General features: G+C 44.8%; 1 protein-coding gene across 2 annotated transcripts in view; it reads right to left on the bottom strand.

Annotated features, from left to right (window-relative positions):
* Positions 1-18,146, bottom strand: part of SDK1 (sidekick cell adhesion molecule 1) — a 365,337-nt gene that overhangs the window by 17,162 nt on the left and 330,029 nt on the right. For both annotated transcript variants that reach the window (XM_015294104.4, NM_204105.5), the window contains 6 exons: positions 14,225-14,340; positions 12,618-12,804; positions 11,614-11,751; positions 8,428-8,589; positions 7,521-7,646; positions 91-255 (listed from right to left, as the gene is read on the bottom strand). In XM_015294104.4, the coding sequence (XP_015149590.2) occupies positions 91-255; positions 7,521-7,646; positions 8,428-8,589; positions 11,614-11,751; positions 12,618-12,804; positions 14,225-14,340 (894 nt within the window). The remainder of the gene's footprint in view (positions 1-90; positions 256-7,520; positions 7,647-8,427; positions 8,590-11,613; positions 11,752-12,617; positions 12,805-14,224; positions 14,341-18,146) is intronic.

The raw sequence follows: 18,146 nt of genomic DNA, 5'->3' as shown, positions 1-18,146 counted from the left end.
AAACTGGTTTGCTTTTGTTTTGTTTTTTTCTTCCTCCTCCACCCCCAGTAAGAAAATCTGTTATAAAGCATATCATGCAAACACCATTACCTGATACTGCCACGGAGGGAACGCTTGGCTCTCCATAGCCAAACTCATTGACAGCCACCACCCGAAATTCGTAGGTCACGCCCTGTTTGAGTTTGTCCAGGCTGACGGTGTAGGAGGTAGCGCTGCGAGGAATGTCCTTCACAAACATGTCCCACAGTCCTTCATCTGGGAAAGCAGCGAGGAGAGGGACGGCGTTAACTGTGTGACTTGGCACTTCCTTTTGATGGTGAAAAATAATTGCCGTTAATTGCGTTGCTTCCACCACAGGCAGTGGATGTGCTTACCTGAAGGCTGCTCAGCCATACACACAAATGTCAGAATGCACTGCAAGACCTCATCTGTAAAAGGATTTACTCGTGATGGGGGTGTCATAACAGCCCAGCTGGGAGACACGGCTGTTAAAAGCTGCAGCAGCACCTGTGGTGACCTAAGCTGGCTGGAGCAGCTGCCAGCCATCTGGGTCTCTCCTGCCCGGGTGAGGTCACTGTATCTGCATGCCTGTTACCTGACAGAGCAAGTAAGCCCAGAGCAACCTGCTACATTAATGAGTCCTAATTGCACAGGTTTTGTCTGCTTTTTACTTTGCAAAAGTGACTTCGCTATCCAAGTGCGTAGGCTAAGTTTTGCAAACCAGTGTCAGATTTGGGTTTTGGCAGGAGGCACTGTGGCCTTGCATGATCTGGGTCCCCAGTGCAGTGGTGCTATTGGAGCGCTGCTTGGTTCTCAACATTAATGGAGATGTGTCCTTTGCATGGGCTGGACTGCAGCGTGGCACAGCCCACGGAGTGAGGCAGCAGGCACTGCATTTCTTTGCCATATATTTTTAAGCAGGAATGAGGTTTTGTTTGCATTACAAAGCTTTCAAAGTTTCGGGAAACACGACGCCTTCTGCATAACTGATGAGAGCATTTCAGTAGGGTAATCTCAGCTCTCTGCAGCCATGCTGACATTCATCCTGATGCGCATCCTGACTAGGCACCATTCCAGTCCCTGATCCATACCCGTAACCTTACTTTCACTTGACTTCAATGGAAAGAACTTTCAACTAGATGGATGCTGTTACCAGTAAGAACAAAACCAACTATAATTAAAGATGCCAGTCAATAATTTTGAGTGCAGGAATCAAACATTAATCTAACTAGACTGCATATCAGCAACAATTGGTGCCCAGCACTTCCACCGACAAAATGAAGTTACGGTCTACGCATGGTGCCAAACTCTCAGCTAGCCTCAGCCAGCACAGCTCTTAAGGATCTGACCTGATCAGGCTTCTACTTTTAGTTATCAAAGCTGTTCAAGCAATGTCTATTTTTCTCTGTATGTCCCACAGCAATAGGAAGGCTGTGATTACCTCCGCATAGATACTATTCCAGTGCAGGAGCTTTGAAAGAAAGCCCTCTGCACTGCGAGATCCAAGCATCAGCAGGACTCCTGTAGCTTGAGGTGTTATCAAGGTAACAATAAAGCAGGAGCCAGCAGCACTACCCTTAGCAACTTGTTCCGCTGCTGCAGTATGAGGCCAGAATCTGTTCTCATTTGCTTTGCATTTACCCGTGTGTAAACTAATTGGAGACGCTGCAGCAATTCCAAAGCTGTGTTGGTGTAACAGAACACAGTCTGGCCCTTAGCCTACTTCTGTGCAACAGGGAATAACAGCAAAGATGGATTGATTAACACTGCAGGTGCATTTCCATGTGAATGTTTTAACTTTGGCATCAGTAAATGTTGGTTCGGTGATTTGTAACGTGCTGCACATGTAGCAACACACACGATGACTAACAGCCCCCAAACTGCTTCTTTTCTGATCATGAGGATTGGCAGTCCCAGTGGATGCAGAAAGCAGGCTGAAATGTTATTGTTCCAGCTACATTTGAGAAATACTAAAGAACAATAAAAATAGGTAATTTTTCTGTCAGGCTTAAAATTCAGACCAATGCATTATTCACCACCATGATCAGAGTATAATGAAGTTATCATAATGTACCATTGTTATGTATTAGTTGGATATTACAATGGCTATAAAACAAGAGATAAAATATTGACTTCTCTTTTACAGGGCAATTGAAGGCTAGATTATTTCTACCACGTAAACTCACAGCGTGATAAAAAGGGAGCCTGGGATTCAGCTTATCCGAAAAGGGCGGAGTGAGGGATGCATTTTCAAAGTTAGATTGTCACAGCCACCAATGCTAAGAAGATGCATCTCAGACTATAAAATATTGCTATAATTGCTAGAATTGCCTGAGCTTTCATAAACACATTTGTAAACAGCAATAAGAGAATTTGAGCCCATTGTGAATTGTCGGAAAAGCAATTTGTTTACAATGAAAGCTGCTTAAATGGGGAAAGAAAAAGCAACAGTAAAAATGAATGTTCAACACTCATTGCAACAAACACAACTGTTCACATACACATCCTTGCTTATTTTCTCAAACCTATCAAGGTGCACAATGCAGAATATCCAACAGAACAAGAAAGTTGAAATTTAACCACTCTGCAAAGCTTGCAGTAAGGATGTCTCTCCCACTGCTGACTCCAAGGAGATGTTATACACAAGGTAGTTTGTGGCCTCCCCAGCTCTGGCCAACAAAGCTTTTTATTACAGAGCCTCAATTTATCTAATCCCTGTCCTGAATATTCAGGCCTGTCTTTATAGGCAGAGATTGCAATTGGATATATCCAAACTAAAAAAGACATTTTATTTCAGAAGTGAGCTCTGCAATTAAATATTGAACACAAACCTGTGAATTCACTCTCCCATCTCTTCCTCCTCCTTTAAAACCAGGTTGGCTCTAAATGTCAGAAGTTCAGCTGAGAGAGAATTCATTAGAAGCCCACCTTGATAGCGAAGATTGGCCTTTAAGTTCAGTAGAAAATCATTCGTATACCATACACAGCATTTTCCACTCAGTTTTGGGAGGAAGGATGAGCATGTTGTGGTTGGGATACCATCTGGGTATTAATTCATGGAAGACCCAAACGTCAGGGAAAGGCAAAGCCATCTCTGACCGTCCCTGTTTGTAGAGGGGCACCCTCATGGGCAGGTGCTGACAGCTGTGGTGAGGCACAGCAGCTACACACTAGTCTGGTTTCACGGGGAGTTAATTGGGGCCCATATAAAGCCATCAGGCAGTAACGAGGACTCCTGGCTCTGGTAACTCCAGCTGCTATCAAACGACTGCCGTGCTGCAGCTGGAGAGATGGAAAGCTGTCAGTTATGTAGGTCTTAAGCACCAACCTTCCCCCTCGGAGAAAGAGGAGGGCTGTGCTGTAAAACTTTCTCCTAATTACACATTAGCAGGTTTATGAAGGGAGAAGCAGCTGAGAATTAAGGACTTGCTGAATGCAAGTAGTGTTCCTCCTACAGAGGGCAAAATTAAAATGTGGAAGCATTTGTCAGAGGCAAGGGGATGGATTATCATGCAAACTAAGGGAAGGACAAGAATGGGAAGTGAAGGCTGACGAACTGTCAACCTCAGCATGTTACTCGTGAGCAGAAGCAAACCAAAGGCCCCATGGCAGATGCCGGCAATGCAGCTGCACCCTTCACTTTGAATTTACTGACTTCTGCTGGTTCGTGTCCACGTTTGACACTGCACTCCCTCATTTGTTTAAAAATAAATAGAAAAGGAAGAAAATAAAATAAAACAAAACAACATTTCTCAAGACACCAGAAAGAAAACTGAAGTGAGATCTGCCCTTGGGGTGTGGGAAGTGAAAACCAGTGATGGTGGGAAGGACAATCCTCACTCCAAAGACAAGTCCATCCCCAGATTGTCTGCTGCTTTCATGGAACAGATCATCCAGGGCAACAAAAGAAAACACTCCCCAGAGCTGTCGGCATTCTGAAATCATGATGTGTGGCTCATGTGCAGTGCAGCCAGCCTGTTCATGCCAGCCAGAGTGCTAGAGGTGTTATTATTGGTGTTATTATTAAGCTGCAACTCTCTCCCACTGGGACTCAGTCATGCCCTACTTGGGAAAAACAAACCAACAAAACCCAAAAGGCATGGTGGGGAGAGAGCAAGCACAACAGGACACCTCTGTTGTCTTGTCCTGCTTCAGAGGCTTTCCTTAGGTACCACGGGCCACAGAGCAGAGTGACTGAGCCCTGCATGGCTGTCCCACACCTTGAGATGCCCACAGCAGGCCAAAATGTGCATGAAGCCTACATGTGGACGTGTACTCCTGGCAGCGTGGCTCCCCAGGCTGCGGGGCAGAAACACATGCTTTGCAGAGAGCGGATAACTGGGGAGGGAAGCCTGTGTGACACTGCTGCACGCTTTACAGGCTGCATGCCCAAAAGTAAAGCATGGTATGGAGAAAGGAGGCTTGGAGATGATGCGCGGTTGGGAGAAGAGGTGCAAAGTCATTCTCTCCACTCCATCAGCAGTGCTGGGAACCCTTACATTGATGTGCCATTTCTGTCTTTTGTTCAGCACGTAGAAACAAAGGACATGATCTAATACCCACTTCTTAGCCAGCCTAGTGGATGTCTAGGGAGTGCTTTCTATGGCAGTGACATGGGCCGCTTAATTGCACTTCTTGTAATGCAAAAGGAGCTGGAATCCATTTCTCCAGGGACAGATGAGTTGAAGGAAAAGAAAAACACTTCTGTTTCTGTAATACCTTCCCCTAGCACGGATCACTCTGGAAAAAATATTGGTTTGCCTGCTCCATGCTGGTGTCTAAGTATATTCAAAATGCACAGGAGACAGTCAGCCTGGTCACCTGCCATAAATCTGGGAGAGAAATGGGGAAATGAAATGAACAATCTCAGTTGCCTGCTGCCACCATTGCTAAACCCAGCAGGGCTGCTGGAGGCCTGCAAAACACAGCAGGGCACTGAAAAGTTTGAAGGGAAGTGACAAAAGCAGGTTGCCATTTATGACAGAAAGCCACCCTCGTACTCTGATGGAAGAGTCTTGGCAGGGAGCTACAGCAGGGAAAATGAGATGATACAGCATTTAACGTTTGGGGTAATGAGGCCTATAATAGATGACACTTGAGATGTGAAATACTAAGGTAGTGGTATTGCATTTAAATATTGGCAACAAGCTAAAGCTTTTCATCTGTCTGTTCAATGTCCCTTTTTTTTGATCTCAGAAGGATGAATATCTTCTCCTTCCTTGATTTTATGTAAAGGGCACAAGTCAATTGCTGTTCTCTTGGACAACCAGTACTTAAAAATAAAGGTTCCATGTTCTACCACACACACAAATCAACATGCAGAAGCAAATTCACAGAATTATATTAAAACAGAAACGGCTCTGAATGGCCGGCCCTGACAGGAGGAATTAGTCTCCTGCCTTTGTTAAGCTCATAATTCAGATTTCAAACTCTTCCATGCAGAGATGAGGAAGAAAAGCGGTAGTGAAAGGAAGCTGCCACTTGCGTGAAATAAGCAAGCACTCCAATTAGTCCTCTCCTCTCTTGGATCACATTTCACGCTTTCTACAGCTGCAACCAGAACTAAGGGTGAGAATCCAGCATACAAATGGCTAGTTCATTTGCTACAGCAGCATGAATAGGATTAAAATAATCTGAGGAGGAATTAAATGCCTCAACAGTCAGGTTGCAAGAGCAGGAGTATAAGACCTCTTCTGTATGTTTCCAGGATCAGTGGCGTGAGGCCAGCTGGAATGACCCAGGGTTAATGCAGCTCAGACTTGCCTTGGAAGGGCTATTTTCTTCCTGCTCAGAAAGAGTGAGCCACAAATCCTATATCCTTAGATGAGAACTGTGAAGTGTTTGTACACATCCACAGGTGAGACAAGCCTAGGAGCATCAGATGGGTTTGCAGTGCCGCAACTCACGCAGATTTGAGCAGCGGGTACAGGTTTCCCTCTGAAACAATCTTACTCTAAAAACCCTGTTTGGGGAAATGTAAGCTGGTAAGCAAACCTCAGCGAACAGTTTTGGTTTAACTTACTAACACTGTTCACATATGAGAGAGAGCATTTTTCTGCCTATGAAGAAAACAGAGCAGGAATCAATAAGCTGATGTAAGGCAAATGGAAGCACGTGGTGACATGCCTTCATTAAAAAAAGAAACAAAACACCTGAGATCAGTGGGAAATTCCAGTGCTTTGAGAATGCACACATTTCCCTTCCCTATAAAGTTTGTTTATAGAAAAACCCCATGTCGTATTATATGACAGAACTTTGGGGTCCCCGCACAGACTCACTACAGAATAAGTTCTACCAAAGGCAAGTATGGAAATCTGCATCTTCATCAACGATCACAACAATTTTGTTATTGGTCCAGTTAAATACAATTAAAATCATTGGTTTTAAATGTAATCTTACATTCAAGACACGTACAAGAGAGAGTTCAGATCCTTTATATAATCAAAAAGATAAGCATTCACTTAATCAATATATAATCAAGCAGTGTGTAGGCATCTAGAAGTGAAAAAGCAAAGAACAAGCAGCCAACATGGGTATGTCAAGTATAAATCATGTCTAATTTCCTCCTGTGACAGGGTAGCAGACCTTGTCAATAGAGGAGAAAGAACAGACATCATCTATCCTGACTTCAGCAAAGCTTTTGACATCATGACATTCAAACATGGCCTACATGAAACAAGTATCTGGTAGATGCATCAACGGCTGGAAAACTGTACTTGGAGAATGGTTATCAGCACTTCTGTCAGAGTGGAGGGAATTTATCAAGTGAGATTACACAGGGGTCTGGCAGTATTGGCTGATTTGTTAATGGCTTGGCTACCGCAAAGTGCATACTTGCTAAATTGGCAAGGGGGTACCAAGCTGGGAGAGGCTGCAAACAAGCCAGAGCACAGGCCTAAATTTAAAACCATCTTCCCCAGCTGGGAAAATATTGTGGTTAAAGCAGAGGGCAACTTCAGTTAGACGTAACCGCCAGAAGCAAAGGAGCTCTGGGAAAGCACCAAGAGAAACGGCGGTGATGAGGAGCCTCCTCTCCCCCACTAATGCCCTCCCTGCAGAACGAAGGGGGGTAGCCATGTGTGCACGCTGCTACGGCCCTGGCCTGGTTATTAACAGTGATTAGCTGCTGCGTTCTGCTGCTGAACGATAGATTTTTGGTCCTCAAAAAGCAGTTTGCAAGCATTTAAATCCTTGTGTGTGAAAGATGCTGTAAGCATTTAAGTGAGTTTTAATTATTAACTGTATTGGTTCATCAGCTGGATGATTTACCAGTGATGTACCACACTGGAAACTAGAGCACTTAGGGTAATTTTCTGTGACTATGCCTAAACAGGAGAAAATATGATAACCCACGTAATAAATTCAGCAAAGACTTAGTACTGGTTGGGAACAGCTCTGTCTCACAAAATTCCAGTAGCTCACTGGGAAGACAAAGAGCATCTCCACTGCGGGGTGGGTTTCAGCGTGGGCTGAATATGGGAACTCAGGGCAACAAGCTCTCCATGTTTCCCATGGCTTACCTGAGGGCCGTGCCTCTATAATGTACCCGGTTGTGGGTTTTTCTCCAGAATCTCCCTCGGTCCATTGTACCGTCAGCCCAGAAGCAGATTTTGTCACTAGAATTTCCTGAGGGGAGCCAGGAGACCCTGAAGGATTAAATGACAACAGCAAATGTGGGTGTTACCAGAGATGTACTTTGGTATTCCTCATTTCTTCTCCTGACAGAGGAAAAAAATAATCCCGGAGTACTGGCCAACATGTATTCAATATAAACCAGCTCAATAAGATTCTGGCCTAATTTTTTACTGGCTCTAATTATACAAGCGTGTCTGCTAAGAAGGAAAGGGGAAAAACTGATATAATTGGAGGGAATTTAAGTTGTTATGATTATCTGGCATCTGTTATCACTGATCAAATAAGAAAACCAACTGTTTCGGTACACAGACTGAACCAAGCAGGGAATGCTGAAATTCAGCCTCTTGGCATGTCAGGGAATCTGCAGACATCTCCCTGTGCATAAGCCAAAGAGTCAGGAAGAAATAACTGTAAACTCTTCTTGTTTTCACACCCAGGAAACTCTTCTGGTTTAGGCAGAACCATTCCAGCTCGGACTCCTTGGATAGCACATCAACCAGAATCCTGAACCACAGTGGATGTAGCTTTGAATTCCCTGGGTAGTCAGTTTGCACTATGATTTATTCACACCGTTCTGTTTATTCACATCAGTCTTTTAGTTTTCAGAAAGAAAAAGGAAGATGTTTTTCATGCGCAGTTGTGAAATCCACTAAATCATGCTCTGTGCTCCTGTGATTCAACTTCTCCTTGGCTCAGAAGCCCACATTAAACCCTGGGCGTGCTATTCTCTGCTATTGGGCTGCATTTGCATCACTGATCTAGCTCCTGACATGTTTTTATGGTTCCACTTACCTTCTGCTGGCCCAGCTGTGACGTTGGCTTGCAGTTCAGGTCCATAGGCAATGGTTCGGGCTTGCACTCTGAATAAATAGGTCATGCCCTTGGTAAGATCTCGGACCTTTAGCCAGCGTTGCCAGTTCCCTTTAATATCCACAGTCACCACCTTACTGACCCCTGGGATAGCCACATGGATGAAAAATAAGAGAAGGTTGCAATGAAAAAAAAAAAAAAGAAAAAGAAAGGAAAAAAGAAGTTTATTATATCTAGATGGTAAGTAAAATCATCTAACAGTTTGCTAAGAAAGTATTTCTTACAATTAGCAGGAGTTTAAGTAGTGATAATAGCCAATTTTCAGCACTGATAAGTATAATTAGAGTTTAAGCTTGATAAGTGGGTACTGACGAGAAAAAAAACCTTACAACACAACTGGGAAATTACCAAGAGACTACATGCAACTTCACTAATTACTCTGGGAAGAAAGGAGGAGGTAAACGAAGAGGACTGCAGTGTTGCAGATTGCTTCCTAAACAAGCACTTCTCTGCTCTTTCTTTGCTGAGTAACCCGCAGTGCTGCCTTGGAGGAGGAAACGAAGCTCCAGGTTCTTTCCTTCTTGTCCTGGCTCTTGCACCATTACCAAGTGAATACGAAATGAAGGACAAATATCTTGCAGGCAGCTTCTGGGTATAACTGTCACTGCAGCAGGGGATGCAGTCAAAGCACTATTAACTTGGGCAAGGCTAAAGCCATGACTTGTCTTTCAGACTTCCCCACTCTTCAGAATTTTTCTTAAACAGATGAATTAATGATCTGGTTTTAACTGCAAATTTCTACAGCTAAATAAACGGAAGCCATTTGATACATAAAATATTTAACAGAACAAACAGAAATTGAACTGACAGAGTCCTTTTGGCATTGTCTGGTGCTGTAGGTAGATGTACACAACACATCTCCAGCCAAGAAGATAGGAAGTGGGAAAATGTTTTCCCCACCAGAGAAGGCTGCCTGCTAGTTTTTCTCCCCCAAGAACGCCAAAGGAAGAAGTTTTTCAATCTGGATGCTTATTTTACATGCAAATCAAGACGCCTCTTTCAGTTTTTATCAGTTAAAGGAAGAATAATTGTCCAAGCGATTCCCGTTCAAAGTTTTCTCCCAGACAATTTATAATTCAGAGGATCTTTCCTCAGTTAATGAGGAAGCAGTAGAAGTGCTCCCTCCTTCCCTAGGTGCACTACTTCATTTCTCAGACACAAATCAGGAAGCATTTGTCATTTCAAAGTAATGTTCCGAAGAAAAAAAAAGAAACTGTTAAAAAAGGCCCCAGGGCAATTTTGTTGTCTATTATGGTGTAAAACATAACACCGTAAAGCTTAAACAATAAAAGGTCAGACAGGGAGAGGAGTGTGCTGTGGAACAGAGCACTGTTAGCAAGGTTTGCAAAACACGCAGGATTTACATGGTGGCTTCCAGAGAGAAGGCGGGGGGTGACACAGGGCTGAGGGGGCTCAGCCAAAAACCACAGCTGGGGGAGAAGTCAGCAGGTAACAGGAGGGGTCTGGCATGGTGCACTGCAAGCATGGAGCAATGGGAGGGCTGGGATGGGAGGAGATGTGGGGTGATGCCCCGTCCCCCAGTGATGCCAGCACCGCCATGTGCTCCACCTTCAGCAACCTGGGCTTTGCCTTGAAGCCCTCTAAATAAATAAGATGAGTTTTTATATTTCTCAAAGGAAAATGATGGCTTCGAGGGAGGGGTTGCTTACCGTGGAGGGGCGGTAAATATAGTTGATGAAAGAAAAGTGTTGGTACAAAAGGAAATGGGTAGAAATGGGAGAATAAAAGTAAAATAAAAAATATATCTATTATTTTATAAAAATAAAATAAATTTAAGTAAAAAATATATATAATAATTTGAGGAAAAGCCTCTAAAACCTCCCTGCTTGTAGCAGAAATAAATCTACAGAGGGAGGACAGACAACTTGGAGCCAAAGAGCAGAGCTGGGGAAGAGGAGAAAACAAAGGTTCTGAGGATGGTCAGTCAAATGTGTACAGAGAGAGCATGAGCCGACAATTCCATACTTTCAGGGGAACAAAATTTATTCTCAAACACTGTGTAGAAATGAACGCAAGGCACGAAATACCCAGAGAGCCCAAACCTCCTGCATACCCTGTGCACATTTCTTGGTCAGAATTGGAAATGCTTTCTGCGTTGGCTCTTTCTGCTGGGATCTGCCAACCATAAGGGCTGAAAGTGCTTTTAGGCTCATGTTTTCATTTCTGAGTATAATTTTCTCAGTGCATGAGACATGGATGTTCAGACAATATAGATCTCTATTCCTTACAGAAGAAGCAAATACCAGTGATTGATATCCTTATTTCACTGGAAAAAAATGTTTAAAATGGATTGGCAATGGCTGAAATTACTCTCCATGCTGTCACACTGCCAAAGCTGGACATCCTATTGAACGACTGGCAATCTACCAGAAACACAAAAATGTTAATACAGCCATCCCCAAACTTTGCAATCTTTTCTAATTCAACTTCGAAATTAATTCACATTTGTTTCCAGAGGAATTGCCAAATCCTCTCCTGTTGCTGTTTTGCAAATGAGTGAAACGTCTGTGGCCTTTGCAGTGTTGTCTTAAATCTACTGCTGGGTTAGAAATTCTGCTTGAAAACTCCATGTAAACAGACACGACCAAATCTCTATCACAGTTATCCTCCCCTGTCAGAAGCAGCAGTGGTACCAGTGATGACTAGCACATCTGATGCCTGGGCAATCTCTGCGATAACAGAAGTGACACATCATGTGATAAGCAACACAAGTGAGCCTGACGACTATTCTGGGATGGAGCCCACTCAGCAATTTGAAAGTGCAACATGGGGAGGCAATCAGGCACTCTTCAGCTGACTTTCCTCTTCTTCCACGTCGGATAACAACGGCAGTAAAATGACTTTTCAAATCACGCAGAATATAGTTTGTGCAAGAAAATGAGAGAGGACAGACAAAAGCTATATTCCACAACATTATGGTTTGCTGAACAGTTTTGGCAAAAGTGGAATTGTTTTACTTACCCTCTGCCACCTGGCTTCCCTTGGAAAATGGCAGAGAGCAAGTAGGAAATTGGGCAGAGATAAAAGATGCTACAGTGCTTTTCTGTCATTTTCCCATGAATATGTATGATTTTAGGTCTTTCTTACCCTGGACGGGAGCCAAAGGCTCATAGACTACTCGATAACCCTGCAGGACTCCATTTGCTGCTGTCGGCTCGCCCCAAGACACATTGAGTGTTGTGGAAGTGATTTCAGAGAACACCAAGAAGCTGGGAGCACTGGGTGCTGAAAGGATTACAAACAGATTGAATTGCAGCAGGCGTAGTCCATCTGATACACATATATATTATACAACATTGTGCTTTTCTGCCCAGTCTAAATCTAAAGGAGACAAAGTAAGAATGGGATTTATGAATTGCATCAAAATTTCCAGTAATCAATCAAAACCACAGAGTGTCTTCCCTAAGACAAGCAGCTACTCGGCTGCAAAACTGGGTCTCAGCAGCAAGCAAGGAGACACAACAGAAGGAGAAGACTCACACAGGAACACTAAGTTTGGCCTTTGCTCTCCATCTAGCTGCTGACTATCAGAAAGCTTGCAGTGTTTTACTGTTTGCTCTCCCCCTGTCGTGGTTAGTGGAGATGCACTGCAGAGGCTGAGGTTTCTCAAGCTAACTCCCCTACAAGAGCAGGGCTGAAGGATAGCAGGGTACTAAGAGAGCACGCAGCCCCAGTGCTCGTGTGCTCCTCATGGCAGCCACTGCCCTCATGCAGCTCAGTCTGATGGCAAGGCTTCAACATGAGGGGTTGCACAAAGCATCACTCTTGTCTCACAGGACTGCTAGGGAATTTCCAGGCGCTGCTAACAAGTTCAGATTTTCAGATGTGATAGCAGAGGTCCCAAACAGACCCCCAGAGTTGCATCCTGGATCAGCCTGCAAAGGGGTTGGTCGTTCCGACCATCTGTTCCAGCTCCAACCCTCTGCTCCCCTTCCCACATGGTTGTGTTTTTCGATCCTTTCCCCCCAGCCAACACAATATAACGACCCAGCCGAAAGCTAACTCCAAACAGCAGTGCCCTCCTGCACGCCCCACACTCCCCCACTGGCTACCAGCAACCACCAGACCCGTGCTTTGAGGTGGTCACGTACCAGCCTGGTGTGTCCTGCCCGCCGAGGGTCTGCTCCTGGGGCCGTCCCCTGCTGCATTGAAGGCAGAGATGCAGACCAAGTACCGCGTGTGGCTGGTCAGGTTTTTGAGGCGGACAGTTGTCTCAGGGAGGAAAAGGACCTTCACTTTCTCCGTGTCATTCTGGACGTCGCCCTCCCAGTAATAAATCTGTTGGAAACAGTGAGGTGTTTTAGCATCTAGCTCCCAAACACCGCAGCATTGCAGCCGTACAGATCAGCAGGATGGAGCAGCCTTGCTCTGGGCTCTCTGGTAAATGGCAGCTTACTCTCTTCTCCACGTGCCCTATCTTTTCTTTTTCTTTGGCAAATTACCCTGAGTCCAGTGGCCATGCCGTTGAGTACATCATTCAAAAATAGAGCACAGGCTGAAGAATATGGCCTGATGACAGCAGATCTGAGCTGCCAGAAACTCAGCGAGGAGAGGTCAGTCTTTTAATTCTCCCTGAAATGCTAGCTGCCTGTCAGCACTGGCACCCTGATACGAAGCTCCCATCATTCACTTCCGTGTGCACACAACTGTGCCACCATTTGTGTTCACAGGACAGACAAGAAAATGCCTTTCCGAAGAGGGAATAAAGATTTTCCCTAACGTTCCTTGCGTTACCCTTCTCCATTCTCCCTTGCACAATTTTTATCCTGATCCCATAAAATTAGGTTTGGAGAAGACGATTCCAAGAGAAAAGTGGTGCCAGCCCTACTTATTGGACAGGCCTGGCAGTGTGCACATTACAACAAGCCAAAGCAAGCCAGAAAATGGAGGGAACGAGCCAAGGCAAGACTCTACCTTGGCTCTACAAGGCAAGCTGTTAGAGCCATCTATATACATAGAAAAGAAAAAGAACGTGAATTGATATATAAGGTTGCTTGCTACTGCCAAGAAGGGATGCCAGATTATTCACATTGGCTTGACTTTTCTTCACTTATGGGTCTAAATTCATGGAGAGAGGCAGAGCCAGACGCTGAAGACAAGCCAAGCTCTGGTGTTTGTAGACTTGCCCATTTCCACTCTCCGAGGGTCCATTCTCATGCTGGAGAAGCTAAACAACATGCCTCTGCAATGTGCTCGTCTCATATAAACCAAATGCAATTAATGCTAAAATTTAATTTTGTTAAAGTTAGGGAAATGAAATAATTCTTCTGAAATCTGACCTGGCTCGGGCTTCTAGTCTGAAGAAAGTTCTCCTTTTCCTAATGGCTTTGGAACAGTTGATGGATGGAAAACTCAGTTAGCTTCCTCCAATACATTCCTTGCCCCCAGCTTTTCTGTGCTGGTTGCTTTTTGGAGCAGATAAGTTGCCCGCATAAGCGTAGCTGCCTCCCTGTCTGCATGCCCTCTCTCCCTATGCTCTCCTTTCCCTGCAAATAGCAACGTGCTTTTCCCTTTCTTCTCTCTTCCCCCCATCTCATTTCTTTTGATTTTGGGACACGCTTCCATTTCCATACTGCAGGCCGAATACTGCTGTAATTTGCCTTGTGCAGTGAGGGCAGCTGTAGTTGTAGAGCCATCTCACAAGTAATAGCAAAGCCAAGCAAGACAAATGAAACCAGGAGAGAAATAGAAGCATTGCCTTGTAGCCTTGTATGTTCCCATTTTGGCTGTCGGCAGGAGGTGGGTCCCAGGTGAGCTCCAGCTGGCTTGCAGAAAGGGAGTTTACTTGGATGTTCTGTGGGGCCATCGCTGGTGCTGGAGAGAAAGGAAGACAGAAGAATTAATAGTGACAAGCAGAACTAGTTCATATCCAGGCTGCAATTTTCCATTTGTGGAGGGCTGAGGACAGACTCTGTTTATGCCGTGAGTCAGCTCGCAGAGCCAGCCCTGGAGGTATCCGTATCGCTGGGAAGTCTCAGGTATAAAGCAGCAGCATGCAGGGACTGAGAAGCTGCCGAGCCTCCGGAGGTGATGTTCTGTGTCACACAGACCGGGTTAGACATCGAATAAACTCAATCCTGTCAGCAGCTTTGGGAAATAAAAGAGAATTTTTTCTTTAGTCTGTAGTAATGTTTCAGGCTTGCCTTCAGCAGCAACATGGTGCTCCTGAGCAACCCGTCTTGAAAGCAGCTGTGGGGAGCAGCACAGCCCCCATGCCTCACCAGCACAACACCCTGCCCCACCAGCCCAGCCTTTGGACTCAGTGGCACATCTTTGTATCAGCCCCCTTCCAAGGATCAAGGCCAAAGTACGTCACCCCCATACCCAGTTGGGTACCAATCAATCCACCTCACATTTTTTGTATGACAAAATGGCTTTAGCTTGCTACTCATTAACTCTGATCTCGTATCACACACATATACATAGCAGACCTCTTAGGCTCCTGATGGCACTTCTTTGCATCGTGCTCTGCAAGAAAACCAATCTGGCTTCCTTCAAGGAAGCCTTGCACCTGGGTCACGCAGCTCTCCGTTCTGTCAGGATGCAACCTGGTGCTGGTGGATTTTCTTAGCCAAACAGCACATGTTCTATTTACAGAAGAGACGCCCTGCCTGAGTGCGTCCTGTTCCAACTCCAGAAGCAGGAAGGGAAAGGCAGGGCAAAGGGCACGCTGCTCCACAGCCTTCACCCCGACTCCCTGAGAAAGCAGCCTCTTTTCTCTCTGCCCGTTTATGGGCCATAAATAGAAGTGATAAAACATTCACCACTCGAGTAAGATAGCCCCAGCTATCTGTTCCTCTGGAGACTTCCTTCTTTAGAGAGAATGACCTTCATAAGTCACACTTTTCTACCAATACTCCCTCCCCCCAGAGTTATAAAATAAAATAGTAATTAACACCCACTCAGCCTGACACCAACTATTTATTTTGTTCTAACTGTGTGGTTTCCATATTATCACTGCCCACCCTGCCGTTAATGGAAATGTTAATAACCAGCGCCAGGTTGTTGTGACAGATGCTTGGGCTCATTATCAGAAATTCTTATTTACCGCTCCATTAAACGACAGAATCGCACAAAAAAACAATTCAATCAAAACTAACTGGAGGAATTTTAACAGCCACATTAATAATCCAAAACATAAATAAAGTTAATGTCTTTTGCATGTTTGCCACCGGCGACTCTATTGCAAAATTATTGCTGTACAATTAAAATGTGAAAGGTAAAATTGGAAATAGCCATTATCCTGGGTGAAAACTGTTTGTTTGTTACACCTTTTGTTTCCTTTTTGGCCGTGCAGGGCAAACGCAGGGGGTGACGATGACCAACCGTAGAGCACAGCAGCCACACGTTGGCTGGTTGCAGGGGTGTTGCTGCCTGATGCTGCTGTTGCACCTCTGCTCTCCGGGGCACTGCCTGCACTCAGCACAGCACAGTGCTGCTGAGGGTCTCTCCAAGCATCTCAGGGCTTTGAGACCTTCACTGCACGCATCAGAGCAGTGGGGCCAAAGCAATCGTACAATCCAAACCTGGGAATAAATCTCGGGGATTTGCAGATGATGACATGCTCAGAGGAACAGGAATATGTACAATCACAGAAGAAAACGGATCGCTTTAGCAGTGTGTTTTCTCTTCTGGGTAGTGACAGCAACGGCTGTCCTGAGCTGACAGCTTCAAAGTGCTCTCAACGCTGAGGTCTGAAGCGATGTCTGCAATAGCATTTTTCTTTGGATCCTCTGTGCCAGCCTGGAACAATTGCTGCTTCTGAGCTGTGACCATTAGAAGAGTCGGCGTGTGCAGCCTGCTGCCACAAAAACACCATTTTTTTCCCTCCAATCCCTTTTATAGAGCATGCCTAAGGAACACAATGGTTAAAAACTGCCAGTGATCACTCTCCACTGACACCCGCACTGCTGGAGCTGCACTTTTGCTGGCGCGGAGGTGGAAAATTTGATGGGAGGGAAAAAATAAAAAATGATAGACTGTGTGAAAAAGGCATTTCAGCCCCGCAGAGCCTCGACGAGATGCAAATCGTGTTTGGTTTTGTGCCTCGCGAGTCCGTCCCTCCACTCAACTTCCAAAGGCTGACGTGCCCAGGTTGGCAGTGAGGGACGGCAGCACTGTGCTGCTCACACTGGCTGTGACTCTGAGCACACGGCACACGTTCCCACATGGGTAAAATGCAATACTTTAAACAAGAGGAAACACAACCCTGAAGAGTTTACCTGCTTGGAACCCTGAGCCATTTGCTAAACGTGTGCACAGCCCGTGCCAATAAAACGAATGCATTTCAAATGCGAATTCAAAAGCCTTTTACCTTCTAGGAATGCAGTTTGAGATTACTGAGCTTTGAATTTTCTTTTCCATGGCTGTTGAAACCACTAATATATAAAAGCAAGGTTAAAGCCGCATACCTCACACTGCTTCAGGTGTTAGTGACATTATCAGCTACAGCAGGAGTGACAAGGAGCCCGGAGGGCCCAAATTCAGGTCTTGGCAGGTGGAAAGCATTTCACTTTCCCTGAAAAAATGCATGTATTCATGAAGTCTAATTCCCTGCGTGTATCCTGCTTTGTTATCTCACGCAGATATTTGCAAACATTTCTTTGCTTATCTGATCTCAATTCACCTTTAAGATTGTCTCCTTGACGGTCTCTCAGTCAAAAAGTAAGGAGAGAATTCTGAGCAGGTTGTGCAGTAATTAGTAAAAGTAATAACAACAGCAACAACAACTACAACAACTACGGGCTGGAATGATGGCAGGGCCGTGTAAAGACAATAAATCTATCTGGGAATGGAATGAGAGAGAGTAAAAATGAGCGCGTGGATAAAGTTACACATCCAAATCCACATTTAAATACATCACTGTCCTCATTTCTCAGTGGAACTGAGTGCCTCTGCTCTCTCTGCAGACAATTTGAGCTTGCAAATGCTTATAACCTTTAAAGAGAAGGTGCTTGAAATCCCCAGTGGCTCTGCACCGATTTCCATGCTCTGCTGAAGGTTCACCTTAGTTTTTCTCCTTCTTGCCTGGGATATTTGCTCTCTGGGCTGCGTGACACCGAGAGCTTTTCATCAGTATGAAAGTACTATTCCTTTTCTTAGTGACAGTCGCCACGATGCTCTGTAGCACAGGTAGGCTACAAATCCCTGCGATTCATCGGGTAAACCTAATATCTGTTTTTTTATGAAGCATTCCTTGCTGCTTTTACAGCTGCTCAGATTTCTGGCTTGCGAAAGGTTTCTCCTCTACCGACTTTCTAACTATTTCTATAATGCCACTATTATGTTGGGGAATGCACAGACAAGTCCGGGACGTGATGCCCCGGTACTCATTGCCATTTAAACATACAACAAACAAACAAACAAACAAACAAACAAAACAACCATGGAGAAAAATGCAGTGAAAGAGACCAAAGATTTTCTGTGTATCCTCTTGATCTCACAGTCCCAACCAATCCCAAGCAAATTCCTGTTCTGTAAAGACCTCTGATCCTTTTCTATCTAGCAAGCATTTCCCCTCCAGTTCATCAAAGCATGCTTTTGTGAATGTGCCTGCCTTTATTCCCTGGTAATCAATATATTTGCATTTTGGTGTTAGCACCTAGAGGCCAGAATCTCAT

The sequence above is a fragment of the Gallus gallus genome, chromosome 14 (genome assembly GCF_016699485.2).
Source record: "Gallus gallus isolate bGalGal1 chromosome 14, bGalGal1.mat.broiler.GRCg7b, whole genome shotgun sequence".
Lineage (NCBI taxonomy): Eukaryota > Metazoa > Chordata > Aves > Galliformes > Phasianidae > Gallus > Gallus gallus.
The sequence above is the reverse complement of the archived record's forward strand: the minus strand, read 5'-3'. Positions and strand labels throughout refer to the sequence as shown.